At 55.9% G+C, this 23298-nt stretch overlaps 1 protein-coding gene across 2 annotated transcripts in view; it reads left to right on the forward strand.

Annotated features, from left to right (window-relative positions):
• Positions 1 to 23298, forward strand: part of OSBP2 (oxysterol binding protein 2) — a 177823-nt gene that overhangs the window by 134841 nt on the left and 19684 nt on the right. For both annotated transcript variants that reach the window (XM_049619008.1, XM_049619009.1), the window contains exon 3: positions 10220 to 10476. In XM_049619008.1, coding sequence (XP_049474965.1) covers positions 10220 to 10476 — 257 coding nt within the window. The remainder of the gene's footprint in view (positions 1 to 10219; positions 10477 to 23298) is intronic.

Below are 23298 nucleotides of genomic sequence, written 5' to 3' on the forward strand. Positions count from 1 at the left end.
ACTACGAGGATGCGCTCCCTGCGCAGAGTCCTTCTGGCTCAGGATGGGGATGAAAGTCCTCCTGGTGGGGCATCTGGGAGCCCCAGGGAGATGTGGCCACTGAGGGAGGAAAGGGAGCAGTGCCTGTCCCCATTAACCGCGTTGCTGGCTCAAGGGGGCACCACTGGGTCAGGGTTAGTCCTGCTGGTGATGTAAGTGCCCGGCAGCTGCCGCTGGGAAGTTGGGTCTCAGCCCCCAGGTACAGTGGGGCCCATGCTGCACTAATGCAGGCTCCAGCCATGTGGCAGGGGCAGGGTCTCTCTCCCTGTGGAAGGCCAGGACAGGGCCAGTGGGGCCAGCCTGGGGCGAGCAAGGACACACAGACACTGAGACAACGTGGGTCCTAGGCCTCGGGGAAGTAGCCATCTGCCAGACAGAGTAGAGGAGGAAAGAAATCCAGGCAATGGGGCCAAAGTGGAAAAACACCGAGGCTGTGAGGTCTCCACCTGAGGCACAGGGTGAGCTGAAGAGCCGGGAAGGAGAAGCAAAGAGGGGCAATGGCAGGTGCTGCTCCAAGCTGGGGCCTGAGCGTGGGGGCCGGGGAGTTCCTGCCTTTTTGGCACCCAGAGATGGATGAGCCTTCTGAATGTTCCTCAATGTTCCTCCCTGCCCAGGACCCTGCTGGGGACTCTGTGCTTGTCCCTCCACCCCCATAGACCTGTCCTCTTTCCATGTGGTCAGGACCCATCGCTGCACCACCTCCTCATAAAACTCATCCAGTCTAGTGCTGGGTGCACGTGCAGAGGGGGAGGGGTGTGTGCTTGGCTCCCTCTGGCCTTGGCCTTGCCTGTCCTGAGGTCCCTTCGCAGCCAGGGCTTCATCTCCAGCATATCTCCAGCATAGCATGTGAGGGGGGGGGGGGTCCCCTGGCCATCTCGTGCCTTGATCCCAAGGAGTTCATGGGCAGGTGAGGGCAAAGCCAGGCTTCCCAGAGAAACAAGCAAGAGGTAGTACAATATGGGGTGGCCCCAGGGCCTGTGACTCCCGCATCCCCACCGTGTCTCCCTGCCCTCTCCAAACCAGCCTTCACAGCCTTTTGTTAGTTCCAAGCTTGTGTTTGCTGCCCCTGACAGGGCTTCCCCACCCAGAAACCTGATCCATTTTCCTCCAAAGATGAAAAAAAAAAAGCTCTACTTCTAAAAATAGCCTACCTGGCTCCACTGCACTATTTCCATAGCAACCCATTCCTTCCCAGGAGGCCCCCCAGTGAAAGAGGGTGAATGAGGGTCCCAGCCCTGGTGCAGGTCCCCAGCGGGCTCCTCAGCCAGAGCTGGATATTAAAGGCATTGAGGAGAGCCCGAGTGGGGAGCAGGGGCCAGGGCACAGCCAATATACAGGGACTCTCTCCCTGTAGCTCCCAGCCTCTACGATTTGAAGTAAACTCAAGACTGGTTCTGTGCAAAAGTGAGCTATACTGATAAGGGTGACAGGGATCTTGGTGGGCCACAGACCAGTAACTCCCAGTTCTGCCCTGGTTGCACACTGGCTGCTTAAATCCTTTTCCAGAGCAGGTATTGATATCCCCAAGCATATGGATGAGCGCACTTAACCCAGAGCACGTGGGGTCAAAGCAGGACTGCCTGGCCCAGAACCCAGCTCCTCCCTGGGTCAGGAAGATATATGTGCTGGGCTTTGAGGGGGTACAGAGGAATTTGTGAGGCCTCTGTGCCCAGGTAGAGGTCTCCACATTTAATGAGAGAGCATCCAGGAACCACACCCCAGGGCAGCAAATCAAACATGATGATGCAGGACAGGTGAGAATGTGGCCTGCTGTGCAGCTCAGCCACAGCTACTTGGTGTGGCCCCTAAAGATGTCCAAGGCCTAGTTTCCAGAACCTGTGCATGGCAGAGGGGCTTTGCAGATGTATTTAGGAATGTTGAGATAGGGAGACTCTCCTGGATTATCCACCTGGCCCAGTAGAATCACAAGCATCCTTATAGGAGGGAGGCAGGAGTCTGAGAGTCGCAGAGATGCTACTCTCTTGGCTTTGAGGATGGAGGCAGGGGCCACAGGCCGAGGAACAGGGGCAGCCTCTACAAGCCAGAAAAGCCACAGGAACAGAGTCTCCCCTGGAGCCTCCAGAGGAATTCAGCCCTGATTTTAGGGCTGATATCAGGGCCCTAAAACACCTTGATTTTACAACTTATGACCTCAACAACTGTAAGGTAATGAATAAGCGTTGTTTTAAGCTGTCTTTTTCATGTCCTAGGGTCGCCATCACAAATCACCACAAACTGGTGGCGTAAAACCACAGAAGTTTATTCTTGCACAATTCTGGATGCCAGAAGTCTGAAATCAAGGTGTTGGCACAGCCGTGCTCTCCAAAGGCCTGAGAACCTGTTCCAGGCTTTTCTCAGCTTCTGGTGTTGCCGACAACAGTTGGCATAGATCTTTGGCTTGTGAATACATCCGTCCCCTAGGTCTCTGTCTCTGTTATCATGTATATTTCTGTGTCTTTTCTCCTCCTCTTATAAGGACATCAGTCATAGATTAAGGACCCACCCTATTCCAGTATGACCTCATCTTAACCAATTACCTCTGTAACTGGAATGTAACTTTACATTCTGAAGTTCCAGGAAGGACATGAATTTTGGGGTGGGGGTCAGGGAACACTAGCCAAGCTAGTATAGCAACTAAGTGTTGGAAACTCATACACTCAGAGAGCTTGCTGTGGATGGGAGGCCACTGCCACACTCTGCTGGCCTGGCCATGTTGGACAGAGAAGTTGTGACTGCTGCCTTTATAACACTGGTAACCTGAGTTTTGTGGATTTATTCTCTTCTAACAAAAAGTTCATTCTGGTGTGTAGCTGGTGAAAGCTGATGGGTATTTTAGGAATCCGTACTTTTCTGGAAATGGTGGTGTCTGAGAATAGGCTGGAACATTTGTTTTACATGGCCTCGCTGTCTCAAGAGCTGCCTGTGCCTTGTCCTGAGTCTGCCTTGGAGGCCAGATCAGTTGTTCTTTCATGTTTCATAGTCTGGAGCTGCTATTTGCTTCTGTTGCTTTAGTGAAGGAGGCTTGGGAGTGCCACTGGCCAAGGAATGTCAGGCCAAGCTCCTCCTCAGCAGTTACTGAGAAGTTGTTTTTGCTAGAAGGTGCAGGTCCTCTTTGGCCCAGCGCCCTCTCTGGGGAAGATGAAGAGCAGAGTCGGCTTCTCCATCTTCCATGTCCATCGTCCTTGTTTCAGAAGCCACAGCCTTCTGAAACATCTCTAGATATTTCTAGATGGCAATGCAACTCACCAGGATTCCTGCTTAGTCGCTTTTCTGTGAAGGTTTGATCTGAGTGTTAGCGTGCTGGGATCAGCCGTACACAGACAGAGCAAAGACCTGGGGAAGCGAGGTGGGAGTTCAGCAAGATGGCCCTGGCAGCCCTGCTGGGAGGCACAGAAGGGGAGAAGCCGGTCCTTTGCAAAGTGGGGCATGAGCATTGCCCGTGCAGAAGTCCCATGCTGCCTGCATCCTGCCAGAGGCCCTCATCTTGCCCCCTTCAGCTCTCCTGTACTCCCTATCACTGCTCCTCAAGTTAGGTCCCCTGGGGTCATTGTCCTCTGTGAGCTGTGTCCTTAGAGGCCAGCAGTGTGGGGATGTGGGCTCCTGCCCTGACTCTGGTGGCCTTGGCCCAGACACCACCTGCCCTGAGCCTCAGCCGTCTCGCGGAGATGAGGGCACAGGGTGGCAGGGTCCTCAGGCCCCCCCAGTGCAGACACTCTGGCTCTGTCCTCCTCCTGGCAAACCTGACAGTTTTGGAGGGAGCATGAGATGACCTCGGCTGGGAACAGCAGGGCAAGATGAGATGCATTAGTCCTGCAATAAAGAGAAATCACTGTGCAGGGTGAGGGTGGGCACTCGCTCCGGGACTAGAGGATAGTGCATGGTCTCCCAGAAGCCAGGGTGTCTCTCCTGGCCTTACTGCTTATCTCCCAGGCCAGATGCACAGAGATCCCCACAGTGTGGCCAGCACTGAGGGGTGGAAAATGGCCATCATGACAAGGCAGGGGGGACGTGACACCCCAACTCTGCCACTCACATAGGATCCATCCTGCTCTGAGCCTCAGTTTCCTCACCTGTAAAATGAGGGTGCTAAGGGTGCAAGGATAGGATGCTGCCATCTCATCCAGCTGCTTCATCGCTGCGGGAAGCTGCCTCTTCCAGACCTTGCTTCCTGAGCTGCTGAGACCCAAGCTGGGTCTGAGTGCAACTCATGCAGCATTTCCGGAGGGCACCAGCGAGGCGCAGAGCCAGCCTGAAGCCAAATGAGTGAGACAGAGCAACTGACTGCAGGGAGCTTGGCGGAGGCAGCCAGTGAGGGGCACTGCAGGGCCAGCATGACAGTGCATGTCCCGGAGAGAAGGGGAAAGATGAGCCCCGTGAAGGGATAGAGATTTGACAGGAAGGATGGGCAGAAGGATCCTCACCAAGCTAAGGGCAGGTGCCATGTGCACTTTGGGGTCCTTTCACTGGCCCTTTTGCTCGCACCTGCTGCCCAGTAAAGGCAGTCCCCGTCCTCTCCTATCTTCCCCCACCCTCAGACTGTGCTGAGAGAAAAAGTGAGCCCCAGCACTCTGCCCCAGCAGACCTGAGTGCCCGCGCTCAGCGCTGTGGGCTCCTGATATCAGCAGCTTGTGCGTGACATGTGATCAGAGGCCAGCCTCCCACCGCCTGGGGAGGAGGCTCTGATAGCAGCAGTGCTCCCCAGGTACTCCCCTCCTGGGAGAAGTATCTGGATCATCTGCCCAAAAACCCAGGCTCTGAGCCCTCAACAAATGCACCTTAGCCACTTGGAAAGAGCCTGCCCAAGGTCTAGGCCATATCTGACAGACTGGGGGCTCAGTCAAAGCAAATTACAGCTGCCATTGCTGCTGCTCCAGCGTCTGACCTTGACCAAGCACCTCTCTCCTTCTGGGCCTCAGTTTTCCCATCTGAAAGCAAAGGCATGGGCCTGACGGCAGTGGGCACAACGGAAAAGCATCCATGCTCTGGAGGGAGTTTGTGGACCAGTCTGCCTTCTTGGGTTTATCCTGGCCATGCCACAACCATCCTGTGTCATCTGACAGCCTAAGAGGCTGCCAGAATGCTCTTGCCATGCTTTTATCAGCTGACAGCAACTGTGAAGAAAACAGGAGAAGTGAGTGGAGGAGACAGTGAGGGCTGGGAGCCATGCTCCTCCATCACCTCCTCTTGTGCTGTTGAGCCACCCTCACCGTTAGACACTTGTCCTTTATCTGAGGGCCAGAGTCTGCCTCCCCAGAAGCTCTACCAGTTGTTCTGAATGGAGACAAAGCAGCAGCTGAGGAGGGGCCCAGAAAAGTAGGACATTTTCTGATGCTCTCCACAGTGGCCCTGAGAAGCCCTAGAAGGTGCCACCACAGCTCTGAGCCTGGGGCCACATCCTTGCCCGCTGGCCTCCCTCCCTGCCTCAGCACTTCAGCAGTGCAGCTCTCCCACCCCCAATCCCCCACTCCTGGCTTAGCCCCTGTGCCTTATGCAGAGACACCACCTGCTAGGGATCCACTGGCTCCTTCCCAGTCTCCACTGAAACTCGGCTGGGGCCGAGCCCAGGTCGGCACCGGGTCCTGGCTGATAAAACATTTCACCCTCCCAGTGCTCAGGTAGACCTCCATTTAAAGGACCAGCATTTTCTAGAAGGTCATGGAGGGGCATTGGGTTCAGCCACCACATGAAAACCAGGGTGTGCTTCTCTGAACGTTGCATCTCGTTTCCCAGGCCAGATGCACAGAAATCCCCTCGGTGTGGCTGCTGCTGTCGCTGGGGATAATCCCACCTGATGTGGCCCACCTGACACTCAGTTGCATCCCAGACCTGTGAGGTTGTGAGGTGGGTGTTGGTGTCTTTGCTGTCCACCCGAGGATCCCAAGGCTCAGAGAAGGAAGACAGCCACACAAAGCAGCATTCATGCCTGTTCACTCTGACCACCTCATTTTTATACCACCCCAGGACAACCTGGCAGCCCCCACCCCCAAGAACTGCTCAGCGTACTAAATCCTGGCCTTCACGTGGGCTTTGAGGCAGGCAAGGGGGCCCTCTGTGCCCAGGAGCATGGCTTTGACTTGGCCCTAGATTTCAGTTCCTGCTGTTCTTGTATTAATATACAAAACTGCAAAATTTCTATAGGATTTTACATTTGTGGATGGTTTCGTGTTTGCTGTTTTGTGGAGATGGGGACTGAACAGAGGGGATACGTGGGGTCATAAAAAGCGTGAGAGTCCAAGACCATAAACTTGAGAGCCATAGGTCTGAACAACTTTGTGCATACAAGTGTTTGCCTTCCTTTGGACCAAATTCCCCACCAATAGAGTCCCCCCATCAAAGGAAGAAGCGGGGGGCATCTGGGTGGCTCAGTCGGTTAAGTGTCCAACCCTTGATCTCAGCTCAGGTCATGATTTCCATGGTTCATGGAATTAAGCCCCATGTCCAACTCTGCACTGACAGCATGGAGGCTGCTTGGGATTTTCCCTGTCTCTCTCTCTCTCTCTCTCTCTCTCTCTCTCTCTCTGCCTCCTCTCTGTCTCTCCTCTGCTGTTTCTCTCAAAAAAAAAAAAAAAAACTTGAAAGGGAGAAGCTGAAGAGCCATTTTCAAATTTTTTTTTTAACGTTTATTTATTTTTTTGAGACAGAGAGAGACAGAGCATAAACAGGGGAGGGTCAGAGAGAGGGAGACAGAATCTGAAACAGGCCCCAGGCTCTGAGCGGTCAGCACAGAGCCCGACGCAGGGCTCGAACTCACGGACCGCGAGATTATGACCTGAGCCGAAGTCGGCTGCTTAACCGACTGAGCCACCCAGGCGCCCCTGAAGAGCCATTTTCAGAACTCTTGACGGGTATCTGCCAGTTTATCCTTCAGAAAGCCTAAGCTAATCCAGCACCATTCATTCTTTTTTCTAACTTGACTAGTATCACATTAGTTTTATTTACATCTCTAATAATGAGTTTCATCTCTCTTTCCAGTGTGAGTCTGCTCATTTCAAGGACCCCTGACCCCAAACTGAGACCTGGGGACTCAGCATGGTCAGGGTTCATCATTTAAAAAAATTTTCTTTTAATGTTTATTTTTGAGAGAGAAAGGGACAGAATTCAAACAGAGAGAGACAGAGAGAGGGGGAGACAGAAGCAGAAGCAGAATCTGAGCTACCAGCACAAAGCCCCCTCGTAGGGGCTCAAACCCATGAACTGTGAGATCATGACCTGAGCCGAAGTCAAACGCCTAACCGACTGAGCCACCCAGGTGCCCCAGGGTTCATCATTTTAGAGGCAGAGTCCCTTTCCTGGTTCAGCTCTGCTTCCACCCAGGCTTGGGTGGGGGTTCACAGCACTATGCTCAGGAATGTGTCTGAACAGCCATGACCCTGTGGGAAAGCGAGAGGCTGGGCCGCACATCAGCTTCTGAGTGACATCTACCTGCTCCTCTTAGAGGACTGGCTGGGGACGGGCACTGCCTGGGAGTGCGGCCATCACTAGATGGTCATGGCCTTGGGGCTCGGTGGGTGCTGGGTGGGTGCTGCCATCAGCACATCTGGGCTGGGCTCAAGGGTCCTGTTCTTTCCAACCCCTGGCCTCCTGTGGCTACTCTGGCCCTTCAGTCTGCTCATCCTGCCACTTACCACCCATCTCATCTTTCCCAGGGACCTCTATTTAAATGCCCACACTCTCGCTCTTGCCAAGGGATGAAGGCCCAGGCTCCTTAGCTGTGCCAGAGGCCCTTTACCATCCCCCCTCTCCAGTCAATTCCTCGGTGCCTCACTCCTGCTGCTCATGCCTCTCTCCAGACACTACACTGGTGTGCGTGACCTGCTACCTCCATGCATGCCACTGAGAATCGTGGATGGGCCTCGTGAAAAGCCCAAGATCATTCATTCCGTCACTCACCCACTCCCTCCCTCCCTCTTGCCCTGCCCACACACCCGCCCTCCTTCCCTCATTCTCCTGATCTCACTGTCCCTCTGGGAGAGACTCTCCTTGCCCATCCCCATAGAATACACTGTGCTGGTCAGTAACCGCTGACCCAAGAATCTTCCCATCCCTGCCTGAACAACACAGCTCACAGCTTGGGAGCAGAACAAGTACATCCTCATGTCCCCGGCCACTGGACCTGAACTTGGACCCTAAGAGCTGCTTACTAAGGTGTACTGCATAACAACGAGTTAAGTAGAGGTGTGGTTACCCACCTCTGCCCACCACACAGACAGATGCTCAGAGGTAGCCTAGTCATGCCTCTCATCAGTTCTTGCTTAGAGCACAGAGGGTCCCGTTCAGGCTGACCTGCAGCCAGCGTGTCCCCACACACCCCTCCCAGCGTACAACTGCAGCTGTTCTGACAGGTCGGTGGCTGACCAATCTGGTTGTTGGACATGTTGAACCTGGAAAGGTGACAGGAGATTGCATTGTAACTGAGAGACCAGGCTCTAAGCCAGACAGACCTGGATTCAGAAACAGCTCTGCCCCCTTGACAGCAGGGCCCTAAACTGGTGGCTCGGTGTCTCAGAACCTGCGTTTTCTCATTTCTCACTGTCTGCTGACCACCATGAGGCTCAGCATTCACACTGATCAAGCGAGGGGCCCAGACACTGACCCAGCACGTGTGGTCTCCTGACACTGGGTCATTTCTGCGCTGTAGTTGGGCTGGCTGTGGTGGGCAGAGGGAGAGCCCTCTCTGCCCCAAGCCTGGATGCTGGCCGCTAGCCCCCATGACCAGTGGGGACAGGGTTGCAGTGGACACTGCACCCCCAGCCTCCAACCCACCCAGGCCCCATGCTGCTGGCTGTCCTGGCACTGCCACCAGCTCAGGGCATGCTAAGAGCAGTAACTCAGCCGTGGCCACCCCCACGCACCCTGCCTGCCGTGGGAAGAACTCTATTCTGTCACAGTATACTCCTTTTTTTTTTTTTAATTTTGTATCTTGGGTTACAGATTTCCTTTACAAAAAAAAAAAGTTTTGTGCTGATTATTTCTGAAGAAAGACATTTCAGAAACCCCTGGGAGTTACAGGTTCTGGGTTCTTTATTGTCCTGTGCCGTCTATTAAAGCAGCAGCGGGGGCCAGGCAAGCTGCCCACCTACCCCACCCACTGCAGTGCACCCCCTCGGGGTCCCCATAGCCCCGCCTCCCTTTGGACACAGCCAGGGCTGGCAGTGGGCTGGGCTCCAAGGCACCCCGGACTCCCAGGAAGGGCACCTGGGCAGCTTTGTGAGAGGTGAGAGGGGTTGGCACAGAGGAGAGTGGGCACCAGCCTGGCCCACTCACAGAGGCCCCAGCAGCCTGGCATGAAGAAGGTAGCTGTAAAGGCAGACAGACTAGCTGGGTGGCCTGGGGCATGACTTCACCTCTCTGGTCCTCAGCTACCTGTCTGTCCCTGGGGGGTGGTATAGTCCCTCGCCTGACAAGGCCATGGAGATGCTACAACCAGCATCTGGACAAAAAGACATTTGATAAATGAGAGGGGCCCGGCTACTGCAGGGGAGTTGGGTGGGGCCTGTGGGAAGATGACATGGGGCAGAAACAGGGCAGGGGAGTACGGCCTGGGGGGTCTTCAGGCAGGCTTTGAAGATAGGGTGGCATTGGGCTGGGGCTGGGTAGGGGTGAGACCTCTGAGAAGGTAGGGGAGGTGTGAGGAGGTTTCAGGCTGTAAAGACACAGGCCCCAAGCATAAGCACTCAAGTGTCGCAGGGAACAGGGGGCAGCTGGGCATGGCTGGGCATGGGCAGAGAGCAAAGTGAGGCCGGCAGGAAAGTGTGGGTCAGTTTAGGCTGAGCCTGTGATGTAGGGAAAGGAGCCTGCCTTCATCCGGGGTCCCTGGTCTGCAACGAGAGCTGCTCCTCACAACAGCCCCCACCTCTCCACCCAGCACAGTCCACCCTGGCCTGTAAGGTGCAGCTTAGGGGACTGGTGCCCCACATGCAGGCGGGTGCCTGCAGGCCTTCTCCCCCAAAGTGCAGGCCGGGCCTTGTCCATCAAGCTGGTCTCCCCTTGCATCCCCTCCCCCTGACTCAGGAGGGCCTGTGCCTACCCTGGAAGGCTGGCCAGGAGCAGGAGCTGGCACCATCCAGTGCACTCTTTTGAGTGGCTCTATCTGCTCCTTCCTCCTGGGCCCAGGCCATGTAGGCCCCTTGGTGCTGTGCTGGTTGGTTAATAACCATGGCGACTCGTTTTCCTTCCACAGATGACTCTGGGGACGAAGACGACGAGACTGCCTCTCCAGCTGACAAGAGCGAGCTACACAGCACCATCAAGAGCCTCTCCTTGAAGTTGGACGACCTCAGCACGTGCAATGACCTCATCGCCAAGCACGGTGCCGCCCTCCAGCGCTCGCTGAGTGAGCTGGACAGCCTCAAAATCCCATACGAGAGCAGTGAGAAGCTGAAGGTTGTGAACGAACGGGCCACCCTCTTCCGCATCACCTCAAATGCTATGATCAATGTAAGTGCCCACTTGCATCACTGCCTTGGCCCAGGGCTCCCCAGAAGGGAAGCGGCTCCCCGACACCAGCACCACAGTCCCTGAATGGGTGGCCAGGGTGCTTGACAAACCAGGACTCCATTTCTTGGTGGCTTCAGGTCATTTCCCAAAGCTGGCTCCCTCCTGTGTTCTTTGTGATTGTCTGATGGAAACCAGAGTGGGGGTTGGAATCTCGAGGCTTGCAGGTGATTCGGGCCTAGCTGAGGAAGCCCAGGGCCCGAGTTGAGCAGGTGGCTCTGCCCACACATTAGGGACACAGCTGCCACGTTGACCCACAACAACTGCTACTGCTCTTTCCCCTAATTCACCACTCAGATGTAACAGGATCAGGACCCAGTAACCACAGGGGCATGTACGCGGGTAGAAGATGGGCATTGGGGGTTCCTTTAGCCAGAAGAGCTTAAAGATGAACCTGCCATCATGGGTCATACCAACCTGATAGTAGCCAAATGAGTAGCCACGGTCTGTAAATTAAGAGGCACAGCCTTGGGGGTCATTGCTTTCCATGGGTTTCTAGAAATCACATTGCTGTGACTGGGAGCTGGGAGGGTCTTTTCATAGTGGCAGAGAATATAATGCTTAACTGTGCTTCTGGGACCTTCTCCCTTCTGCCTGGTAAGTTTTTCCCCGAGATGTGTATGCTCTTCTAGGCCTCTCCCATGCAGACACAGGTCTCACTGCAATAGCCTCCTCCCAGGGACGGCCCCCAGGAGGAACACATCAGGACCAGGGTGGCATGTTGGCAAAGGGACCAGAAAGGGGAGATGTGGAGAAATGGAGGCCACCTCAGAGAAGGCGGCCCATGTCCAGAGAAGGTGGTTCAGGCAGACCATCAGGCTGGCCACAGACAATGGACAGTACTGGTGCCCAGCAAGCACCAGATGGGGGATCCAGCCTCCAAGTCAAGGGGTTCATACCAGAGCAGGGTCAGGAGTTGGGACTAGGCTGTACATCCAGGGCAGGGTGGGAAGGTGGAGGCTGGAGCCCACTGCAGGCCAAGACCCCTGGGCAAAAGAGACCCCGGGGCATCAGAGACTTGCCCCGAGCCTGATTCACTGGGACAATGGGCAGTCCATTTGGGGCGAGTAGACCACATCCACCACCCACACCCACCCTGCCACTGGAGCCACCCCTGGTGCAGGAGGAAGCCTTAGGAATCTGTACCCTGGGGCCTGGGGCTGAGGACGTGCGCCCCTCTTCCCAGGCACAGCATCCACAGTGCTTGGCTCCCTGAGCTCAGCAAGTGCAGACCTTTGTCCACAGCACTCAGGGGTATTTGGTGCTTGCCTGCTGAGAGGCTGCTGGGTCACAGCCGTGAGGCCACCCTGCGGGTTAATCCCATCATTGGTCATACTGTCATCTTCCTGTGTTAACCCTCTCGGCCAGCTGGCCTCCTTACAGCCCCCAGACTCTACGGGTCTGGGTCACCGCACTTCTTCCAGTGACAGGCACAGATATTAAGCATTTAATGACACGATGGTACATTTGTATTTCCCGTCCATCCTAGAAGCCATCCTCACGTGAGGCTTCCCTGGCTCTGCCTCTCCGCCTCCTGAGACTGAAGCCACTTTGTCTTGAGTAAGCAGTTTTGGCTTTTCCCAGATAATGAACTTCTCAACTGGCGTCTTTAATAGCAATCTTTTATCAGGCATCAGAGACTTGTCTGTATTTAGGAAGCCATAAAAACACTTTGCCATATAAGTGCATAATGAATTGTTTGATGGGAAGCAAGCCCCTAGGGTTGATTACAGAAGACTGCAGTTCTGGCACCAGGAAAGTCGATCCAAGTGACCAAGAGCCATACTCCTGGCTGGGCTCTGCCCACCTGCTAGCATGAAGCTGATGTGAGGACCTCTCCCATCTACCTCCATTGTGGGGGGTGCACACAAAAGTGTGGCGTTGGCCCCAACAGGCTGTGCTAATAGCCCAGGCTGGTACAGAGGCCCGTGTTTCTACTGGTGACCCTTCCTGATGCTTCCTGCCTCACCTGGCAGGAACCGAGTCAGCTCTGGGAGCGCAGTTTACACGGTTGTCAGACACCAAATGTCTAAATTCCCTTCCCACATAGAGAGGGATCAGCTGTGTTGCCTTCACTTTTCCCCAAAGTGGCCAGGAATCTGGAGTTGTTCAGCCTTCAGGAGAAAAGTCAGAGGGACAATTAAATCTCTTTCAAATTTGGGAAAGGGTACTGATATCACAAGCATAGCTCCTAACAGGGTGGAGAGAGCACTCCCTGGACAATTCCTAAGACCCCAAGAACTGTGGTTAGTGACACAGCCCATTCCTGTGCCGTTGCTCCCAGGCGCAGTGAGACTCACCTCGAGTCAAGCATGGCCCTTTCTGTAAGTGTTTGAGGGAACAGGACACGCAGAGGAAGTTTCTGGATCAGGAAGGTTGAACAGTATCACAGTGTTCCACCTCTTTGTGCCTTTGCCTATGCTGTACCTTCTAGAAATTTCTCCACCCTTTAGATGCCTGGTAGATCCCTTTTCATCCTTCAGAACCCCACATGGATGTTACCATGGCCAGAAGACTTTCCAAGCTTCCTGTCAGGAAAGCCATTCCTCTGGCTTGAACCCCCTGGAACCTAGGGGCACTGCTGTGCCTCACTGAGCCCACTGTGCAGAGTTTCCCCTGTTATTCTACATCTCCCCCTCACCAGGCTTTGTGCCCCCCGATTTTTTTTTTTTTTTTTTTAATGTTTATTTTTGAGAGAGATAGAGACAGAATGTGAGTGGGGGAGGAGCAGAAAGAGAGGGAGACACAGGATCCGTAGCAGGCTGCAAGCTCTGAGCTGTCAGCCCAGAGCCTGACGTGTGGCTCAAACCCACAGATCAGGAGATCATGACCTGAGCCCAAGTCGGACACTTAACCGACTGAGCCACCCAGGCATCCGTGTGCCCCCAGATCTCAAGTCACCTGTGTCCCCAACAGTAGCCCAGTGGGAACACCAAATATGTGATGTTCCAACCAAAGTGGGTGTCATGTCAGAAAAGCAATTCTAAGTAGCAACATCTCATGTTTGCCTGCTGTTCACCATTTACAAAGCCATTCTTGTTTCATTTCCCCACTTGAACAAGGTCAGTCAGAAAGTAGGCCCTGTACCCAGCCCTTGGCAGGCAGAACCATGTGTCACTGCCCCATGCCATCGTTGTCACTCCACCTTGCAGAGAAATGACCCAGCCTGGTCACAGAGAAATAGGAACAGTGCTTTATGAAATTAATTCATAACTAACTGCGTTTTTCACAGGAGGGCTATACTTAGCCCCAGCCTCCCTCCCTCTACTTGTGGTTTGGTTGCTAGGACTCAGAGATTGGCCCGCAGCACAGCAGTGAACTCAGGGCAACCCCTTCCACTCTTCTTATCACCTAGTGAAGCTGTGACCACATGGTTCATGCAGTTAGGAAAGTCCTGCCTGTTGGGAATTGAACCCAGACCTGAGCAGCTTCCCACTGAGCCTTCCCAGGGCTTGGACCAGGCAGGGACTCTGCCCTACCCCCAGAGCTCACAGTCCAGAGGACTCACATAGTGACACCCTGTCACATGTGGGTGCAGCCTTCTCAAGGAGCTGCAGGGATAGCAGCTCACGTGCCCACTTTTGAAGGCCAAGTGTGTAGAAGGCCTGGCGAAGGGCTGGGGAGGTTCAGGGTCGGCCGGAAGGTGAGCTCAAGCCCAGCTGACCACAGCCCACCAAGAGAGTGACCCTTGGGTGCTAATTATACATCCTGGGTGCCAGGGCACATCCTGCAAATGTAGTGGCCACAGAGTGGGGCCTGTACATGTGAGGAAAGTCACTCACAGGCAGGGAAGGGAAGTGTGAATAGTGGCCACATCTGTCTGTGGGGCCACAGCATCTGACGGACTTTTGTGCTGCAGCGTCTTGCCCATCCTCCTGCTGGGCTGGGCACCCTGTCAGAAGCCCCGGACCTTCCCCATCCAGCACAGTGCCCGGAGTCCAGGAGCCTCAGCGAATGACTGAGAGCAAGCAGGTAGTGAGAATGCAGGAGCCGCAGTGGCATGGCGTCTTCCTGGCAGAACTCCCTGGTGGGGGATTTTGTGAGTCTGATCAAAGGCAGCTCAGCAGCCCCCTGCATGGATTACTGTTTGGGTAACTGGATTAGCCTGCCATCAGAGGAGCCTCACAGCACTGTTAAATGACTTTGGTTCTTAGATGGAGGAGTCTTGAACCTCAGTGCACCTGTTGTAACAGCATCCCTCTTGGGAACCAAGATGTGCCTGGTGTACTAGCATTGAGCTGGTCACACGGTTTAAGGTGGAAAATGATTGAATTAATACATATTAGTAGCTCATGCTTTGGGTGTTAGTTTCCATAAAGTGAAAAGAATAAACTCCAGTTTCATTCTCTTTTCCTGTAAATTTATCTTTGCTGTAAAGCAGAGTGTCCTGGCTTGTAGGGCGGGCCTCCAGGAAGGTGGCAGCCTGCCCCAGTTTCTTCCCGGTACTTTGCTCCTCACAGTGGCCACTGAGGTTGGTGTCATCATGGCTTCCTTGTCGTCAGCGTCATTTGTACTATTCAGGTGCCACCCTAAGGCCCAGAACAGTCATTTTGCCCAAGAGTGGCAGGCCTGGCTATTACATGAACACTTGGAGTCACAGCCATTGGCCCCTGGGCAGTCCCCAGTGCTGGCTGTGGGGTCTGTGCGCAAGGGCTGAAGTGCATCACCTGTCTCCAGGCCCAGCATACCTGGGCTTTCCTGGGTGACCTGGGCTTCCCATGGGTCGCCCTTGAGCCCTGCGTTCCAGCCTCATGGCCCCTGCCCCCAGCAGAAGAGACCCTCCAGGGGGCCAGCCTGGAGTGATGCGAGTGCCAGTTTCCCCTCCCCCGGCCTGTGGAAGCAGGCTCTATCTGCAGGTCCCAGACGATAGAGCCTGGCTGGGGAAGTGGTGCTTCTGTGACTTGCATGCGGCCCACTTCCCTGCCATTGAGCCCTGGGAACCTTCTCATGCCACCAGCTCACAGCTCCTCTTCTGGGCCGTGGCAGCCACAGTCCAATTAGAAGGCACTGAGGGCTGTGTCAGGTGCCGGTGTCAACTTCCTCCAGTGCTGAGCCCCCTCGGTGGGCTGGCAGCCTCTGTTCCCTACTGGCTGCTCCTCCGGGCCCTCGCAGTGCGGAAGCTGCCCCCAAGCAAGGCAGACTGCTCCTGACACAGCCCCCACCCTCGAGTTGTGAGAAGCTCCTCAGAGTTCATGACTTGTGTTGGGGCCCAGGACTTGGCTCCTCCAACCACGTGACCACCCCATGGCCCTTAGGAGCTATGAGTTCAGGTCAGCCTGACTCGCACCCACTGAGCACTTTGCAACAGGGCGATGTGCAGCTGCTGGTGGACACTGAGGCACAAGAGGCCCTCCGTGATCCCTCCGTGATCCAGTCAGGCCCTGGTCTAGGCCCTGGGCACACAGGAAACAAAGCCCAGCCTCACAGAACCTGTATCCCCTTGGGGAGATGTAACCATGCAGGTGATAGGGCATGTCCGAGGCGAAAAGATCTTCAGAATGGGCGGGTGGGGTGGGGTGGGAGGTTCCAGGCACTGACTGGCCGGAGGGGAGGGGAGCGGAGCGGAACCTGGAAGGAGGTGGGGAAAGAGCCAGTTCTGGGTTTTCAGGCAGTCCTGGAGCAATGGGAGGCCGGGGTGAGTGCTGGCCATCATGGAGGGGAGGCCTGGGGAGACAGAGCCACTCACAGGAGACTTTGTGCGCTCATGGAGAACACTGTGCTTTCCACTCTGAATGAGCCCACAGCCAAGGACTATGATCTGACTCACGTTTTAGCAAGAGCCCCCTGCTGCTTGGAGAATGAGCTACAGGCAAGGCAGGGGCAGGTGCTTAGAGCCCCTTTAGCAGGCCCTGTTGTCCCCTGGGGTGGGGTGGTGGCTTAGACTGGAGGGGGCAGCGAGGAGCTAGCGTGGCTAGCCCGGCTGCTTTGTGTGTTGACGGTAGGGCCAGCAGATCAGATGTGAAGGGAGAGATCAGGGCTCTCAGGGAACTGCAAGGTGTGGGCATGGGCCACTAGAGGAATGGGTGGCCCTTGCTGTCTGACCCCTACCTCCACCCTCACAATGCTAGACATGGACTCAGTGGTCAGTCCCATGGATTCAGGTAGGATGCAGGAGGGCCTTTCCCAGAAACAAGTTTTGTGCGGCCAGTGAGTGAGCAGAGCCGGGCAGTGGGTGAGCCCCACGGGAGACCAAAGACCAAAAGTGCCCAATGGGGACAGGAAGTGGTACTGACCAGCAGAAGATGGTTACCCATCAGGCCTACCTCAAAGGGCCTGACGAGACAGCACACTCTGGGGCTCTCAGTTTACTGAGGAAGGAAGAGGCTCACGAGGGACACCCTTTGCTGCCTGCCGGTGAGCTGGCTGAGCAGGATGACGGTGCGGATCCTGACGGCAGGGACGCAGGAGAGCCTGTGGAGGGAGGCACTCAGCACATTCAGACTGGGAGGGAGTGGGCCTCCAACTCCAGTTGAAGGGAGCTGTAAGAGCAAACTGCAGGGCAGGCAGGGACAGGTGGGGGCAGACGGGGACAGGTGGGCAAGTAGGGCCAGGTGGGAGATGTATGCAGATATAGATGCAGCAACTCAGAGCACTCAGATTTGGGGCACCACAGAAATAAAGTCCCAGATCGGAACTATTTGTGCTGGAAATGCTCTGAGGCTTCTCTCAGCCTTGTTTGGAGACCACAGAGGGGTCCTTGCGCCCACCCAAACAGAGCAGCGGTGAGGGGAGCTGCCTTCCCTTGTCCTTCTGGGGCCCGTGGGTAGGTTCCTGTCCAGCTGACCACTATTCTGCTCCTGACAGCTTGCTCATTTGAGGCCTGGGGAGATGAATAAAAATAGATTCCATAACTGTTTAAAATCGGTTGGCAAACTGACGGCCAGATGGTTCTGGTTCCTGTGTGCAAGGGGTAAACTATTTTGAATGTGGAAAGGACTATTTTAAAGTTTGAATTGAAGTGAAAAGCTGCCTCCCCAATGCCATGAGTGAGCCACATCAAGGAGAAGCCATAACCGTCCCCTCGGTGTCTGGGAAGGGCTCGGCCCTGTGTGAGTCGCGAGGTCTATTCTGAGTGCTGCATGAGGAGCGGGAACAGGCAGGTGGCTGGCCCAGCCCCCGCTGAGAGGCTTGGTTTCCAGGGGCCAGGACAGTGCTGAACACCCAGCATGGCATTTTGGCTGGTCCTGACCCAGGGGGACTCTACCCCCAAGCCCCAGGTTAGCCCAGCACTACTGTCCTGGCTCCAGAGGTCCCCACTCTTGGTCTTGGAGGCCTGAGATGGCTGTGTGTCTCCTGCTATAGTAGCCTCTGAGCCGTGCAGGCCTAGCGTGAACCTCGACATTTCCCCTACCTGCCTTTAGGATGTGTGTACTGAGGACAGCCTACTACTTCTTGGTGGGGGGCCGGGGGTGGAGAGGGGATGTTGTTGACCTCAGTGTGTCCCCAGGTATGAGCTTCTGGACATGCAGAGTGGCTCAGAGAGACTGTGAGTCTGCACGACTTCCTCCTGTTTGCTACTTTTATGATGACAGGCCAGTTAGAGGCAAGACTACAGTCATGCTGGCCATGTGAGGACCAGTATGGTGGGGTAGATGGTGGGTGGGCAGCCTCAGCCCCAGCAGCATGGGGGGCAGATACCTGGGAGCCCCAAAGCCTGAGGGTGCCTACAGGCCAGACATGGAAGTCAGACATCTGGCGGGTCCTGGCTGGCTGCAGGTGGAAATGCGGCCCTTTCTCCTGTCCTCCCTGCATCCATGGTTACCAGAATTTGCTGTGCGCTGGTGGCTAGATACAGAGCCAGTCACCAAGCTGGCCCCTGTCAACCCAGGGAACCCACTCAGCCTAGAACTTCTGGGCATTTGTCCCATCTCCCCACCTCCTCCATGAGCCCAAGGGCCACCTGCCCCAGCGTCCAGCAGTCCCCTGGCTCCTTCCTCAAGCCCATATCTAGGACGGCAGTGACTGCACAGGGGCCAGGCTTAAGCAGGGTCTCGGCTCTGCAGACCCTTCTGAGAGCTTGAGGGGCTGCCTGGGGCCACAGGCTGGACAGGCACGGGGCCCGGGCTGGCTGACCCCACGCCCTGCTCACCCGCCCATATTTGGGGAGCAGTGAGATCGTTGTCAGGATTAGGATTAGGGACAACAAAAGCGATTAGAGTTTGTCCTCCTTCCTCCTGGCCACAGCTGGACAAAGGTTTCTAGCTCAGAGACCCGGCGTCCATCCCCCCGGATCCCTGTCAGGAGGACCAGCAGCAGCTCCCCTTGGAGCTCACACGGCTCAGGTGGGCAGGCCTCACAGCCCCCTTCAACAAGGCGAGGCTTCTGAGAAGGGAGAGCCCCTCGTGGGAAGGAATGGTCTACCGGCTCCCCAGCCTGTTGCTGAGCAGAGCTAGCCCCAGTTTGGGAGGCTGCCTTTTTTGTCCTGGGCTTTTTGGTTCTCACTCTGCTTTGGGGCAGCTCAGCAGGCTCCCCACCCTCCACGCAGAGGTAGAACTGCATTGCCTGCAGGACCCCGCACCTCTTCATCTCGGGCACCCTCTCGATAGCCCTGAGGGTAGGAGGAAGGGGCAGGGCTTGGAGACTGGAACCTTGTTTCCACCCAGAGGGCAATTACCCAATGGGCCATGGAATCAGGGACTCTGTAGGAGTCTTGGGGTTCAGCCCTCTATTTTTCCCATGAGGACACCACGGCCCAAGAGGCCAGCCTCCTTGTTCTGTCCATTCCTCGTCTCTTGCATCATTTAAGAGCATGTATAGTATGGGAAGGGGCTTCGTGGTGGCCTAGGGCACCGCTCTTAAGGCTGGGCCCCAGCTCTCTGAGAGTCGTGTGGCATAGAGGAAATGTGACCATGTTCGGGGTGTGGGTGAGCCAGGCCCCTCCCTGGGCCCTGGAAGCTGCCCCCAGCCGGCCCCCCAGCAGGCCCCAGGCCTAATCCAGCTTAGTGAATGCACAGTGCACAGACCAGCTCAGCATTCCAGGGCAGCTGGGCCAGGCCAGCACCTGCCTCCCTCCATGGCGTGGCTGGGATGGGGCCTGGAGAAGGTGGGCAGCGGCAGAGGAAACCTTGGGAGTTGAGGATGGACACCAGGTAGGCACATCAGGGTGGAAGGGGTGGATGAACTCCCCACAGCCCGTACAGTGACTGGGGCATTTCATTTATTGCAGATGAGCTAGGAGTCTGATGGGCCACATGTGAGTGGGGAAGGATGGGGCTCCGGGGGGTGAGTCTGGAGAGGATTGGAGGCCAGGTCTGTAAGAGGCTGTCAGCTATTACACAAAATACACCAAACATTCCATTTTCTCTTGGAAGAAAAGATGGTAGCTTCTAAAGCATTTCGAGTGCGTGAACATCAGAACATCAGGGGTGGGAGTTAGGCAGTCTAATTCATCTCTGCACTATGATCATCTCTCCCTCTTTGCTTTTGTAGCCAGAAAGCCCAAAGGCCACATAGAGTCCTCCGACGTGGATTTGTGGGAGGTAGTTACCATGACCTCTGGCTACTGTTTTATACTGTGGTCTGTGGCTCTTTTACCAGGCTTGTTTTAAATGCCATCAGTTACATGATATCAAAGTGCCCATCAGTGTCAAAGCCCAGTGACAGAGAGATGGCGACAGGAACTGTAGAGGGCTACTGGGGAGTGATGGTGGCAGGTATGAAGGAGTGGTGCTGGTGGAGGGCAAGGGTGGAGGTAAGGGGCGTGGTGCCGCTGCCAGGCCAATCTGGGGAAGGGGGACAGGCAACATGCCACGGGGCAGAGCACCCACAGACCGAGAAGAACCCAGAAAACCTTGAGGCACCCATTGTGTGTCTTGCCCATAAAAAGGCCGTGTGTACGGCACAGCCTGGGCCTCTGTACCCTCACCCCAAGACATGCAGGCCTGGCTCTATGGGGGAAGCATGGCTCTGGGGCCCATCCTGCCTGTCCCTTGGGCAGCCCCTTCTCCCTGGGCCTCAGTCTCGGGACAGGAGACCCGGCAAGGGGCTTTCCTGGAGCGGTGTGCCCCATGCCTATGCCCACCCAGGGAAACAAGGGTGCTCCTCCTCCAGCAGCACTGGGCCTCCTTCTGACATGCACGGTGCACCCGGCTCAGCAGGGCCTAGCAAGCTGCCAGGGCCAGTGGCAGAGTCGGCTGGCACCCCTGCAGTGTTAGGACTCCTTACTTGATCAGCAAACAGGTGGCAGGAACTGAGACTAGCTTGACTGGGCACCGTGGCTGAGCTTAGGGCTGTGGGGAGACAAGGAGGATGTGGGACAGGAGTCTCAAGGGAGTAACGGCTCAGGGTGGACTGAACTCTGGGGTGAGGACCTGAGTTCTGGGTCTCGGTCTGCTACCTCCTGCTGTGGGACCTCGGAGCCTCGGTTTCACCATCTTTGGAATGGGGTGGGGGGGGTCCCTACCCACCCATTTCATAGGACTCCAGGGGATACTCCGCCCCCCACCCTCTACCACTACTTCTTATACTCACTGGTGCAGACCCAGCAAAGAGGTGTCTTCTACTTTGGCCTTTGGAATGGGTAGCCATGTGGCCTGAGGCCTGCAGTGGTGAGGGAGGAGCAGGGACCCAGGACAAGGACTGAAGCCTTGTGGGACCCTGGGTGGTGAAAGCTTGGCTCCAAGTCGCAGGCCAGTCAGGCGTGGCCTCATCCCCAAATTGCATGACAGACCATGAATGCAGCTCCACACCAGTGGGGGAACCTCATAGATCCTTAATTTGCAAACTCAAAATAGCCCCGGATCTGCGGCTGCCCTGGGTGCGGCCTCTACTGTCTCCAGAGCCTGTTAAATTTGTAAGGATTTAACTCCCGCCCCACCCTGTGCCAGGTCACCTGCCAGTATAAATCCCTGCCCCTTCTGGAGAAGCTGGTTACAGTGGCTTAGGTATGGCCAGGCGGGAACATTCTGGGGAGGGTGGGGAAGCCCCTGAATCTGAGGTGGACTGAATACACCTCCTCCCCAGAGCCTTGCAGGGCAGCTGCTGGAAACTCAGCCTCAGTTTCCTCATTTGTTAATTGGGGATGATCCCACTCCTCCTACCTCAAGGATTTTCCTGGGCAAAGCTGGACAGGGAACCTGAGAGCACAAGATCTATCCGATATTACTGTTCTGCATCACAGGACACAGGCTCAGAGGGGCAGAGTGGCTTGTGCAGGAACCCAGGCCTTCCCACTCCTGATAACAAGCCTTTTTCATTATACTTTGCTGGTTCCCTTGGGCCCCCATCACATCTTTAGAATGGTGTGTGGGGATGAGGGGGTATGGGGAGGAAGCCTGGCCCAGCCCACTCCACATGGGTGCTGGGAGGGGAGATGAGAGACGGGAAGGCACAAGGGGGTGGGCTTGAGGAGTGAGATGCCTGCTGGGGCCTGCTGGGCGGGCAGCCCTCTGGGTCCCAGGCTGGGACCCTTCCCCACAGGAGCTTGCCCCCTCTGGTGAGGCGCTGTCCCTCCCCATTCTCCTGAGAGGCCCCGACACCCATCCCTAGGAGGGTGTTCCCTCACCCAGCAAATGTGCAGAGCCGCTGCTGAGTTTGGGGGTTCTGCGGGACCAAGAGAAACCAGCACAGTCACTAGAGAAGCTAATTTGCAGACGTGAGATTGGGGGGTGGGAGTAGGAGTGTCTGGGGGAACCTGACTGAGCTGGCACAGGAGCCTTTCCTGGGGGAGACGTGAGAGAGGTCTGAGCAGCAGTTGGGTAGCCGGTAGGCAGGTGCTGATGCCTGTGGTGTCCCCGAGGGAGTGTCTGTGGTGTGCTACTTGGCCAGTCACTGCACAGGACCTCCATGGTTCCTCCCGACTGCCCTCAAGATAGTGCCACGTTGTCCCTGTGTCACAGACGAGGGGCTGTGTACCTCTGTCCCTCCGGAAAAGCGTGACTCTAACCCTCAGGGTCAGACAGATGTAATGTGTGTGGAGCCCTGTGGCTGGTGCAACAGGAGTGGGAAGGGAGAGCTGGGGAGTGGTGGCCAGAGACCAGCGATGCAGGTGGGACTGAGGATATATGTCCCTTCCTACTGCATTGAAGGAGTCCAGAAGGGACAAATCCAGAGGCTGCTGGCTCGGACCTCAATGCCCTCCAGGGACAACTGAGCCCAGCGCCCTCCTCTCTGCTGGGATGAGAGGGGCAGAATGCCCAACCCCTGCTTCATAAGAGTGTGGTAGAACCACTATGAATCTTGGAAGCTGAAAAGAATCTGGATGTGAATGTAGGCCACAAGTTTGAAGGGGGAACCTCACTTAAAAGCAGAGTTATGTGGTACAGACTTGAAGGCAACCTTGGGGAAAGGTCCAGTCTCAGCTCCTCTGCCAGACAAGTCTTCACCTCTCTAAACCAGGAAGTACAGCAGAATGTGGCTTTCCTTCCTTCTGTGCCAAAGGTGGGGACTGGCCTGAGCACCACAGGTCTTGGGCTCTAGTGGGGACAGAGGTTGTGACAGACCTCAGGTCCAGCACACAGTGAGGATGTGGCAGCTGAACTTGGGCCCCAACCATATGGAAACCCAGCCTCCCCAGCTGCTGCTGGTGCAGCAGCATCCGCCAGTCACACCCGGCTTTGGTGTTCTCAGATGGCATCCTGACTGTGGGACGCCAGCCAGGGCAGATGCCAGTCCCCTGGCTGGCTCTGAGAAAGCCAGGGTCCCCATGTCCCCATGGCAGCTAAAAGGGGCAGCAAAGGTGTTTCTGAGCACCCCAACTAAGGGAGGGGGAGGGGTGAGAGCACCCCAGGGCCTTCCTCGCTGACCCGCAGCTGGCAGGTGGGGTGT

The sequence above is a fragment of the Panthera uncia genome (genome assembly GCF_023721935.1).
Source record: "Panthera uncia isolate 11264 chromosome D3 unlocalized genomic scaffold, Puncia_PCG_1.0 HiC_scaffold_8, whole genome shotgun sequence".
Taxonomy (NCBI): Eukaryota; Metazoa; Chordata; class Mammalia; order Carnivora; family Felidae; genus Panthera; species Panthera uncia.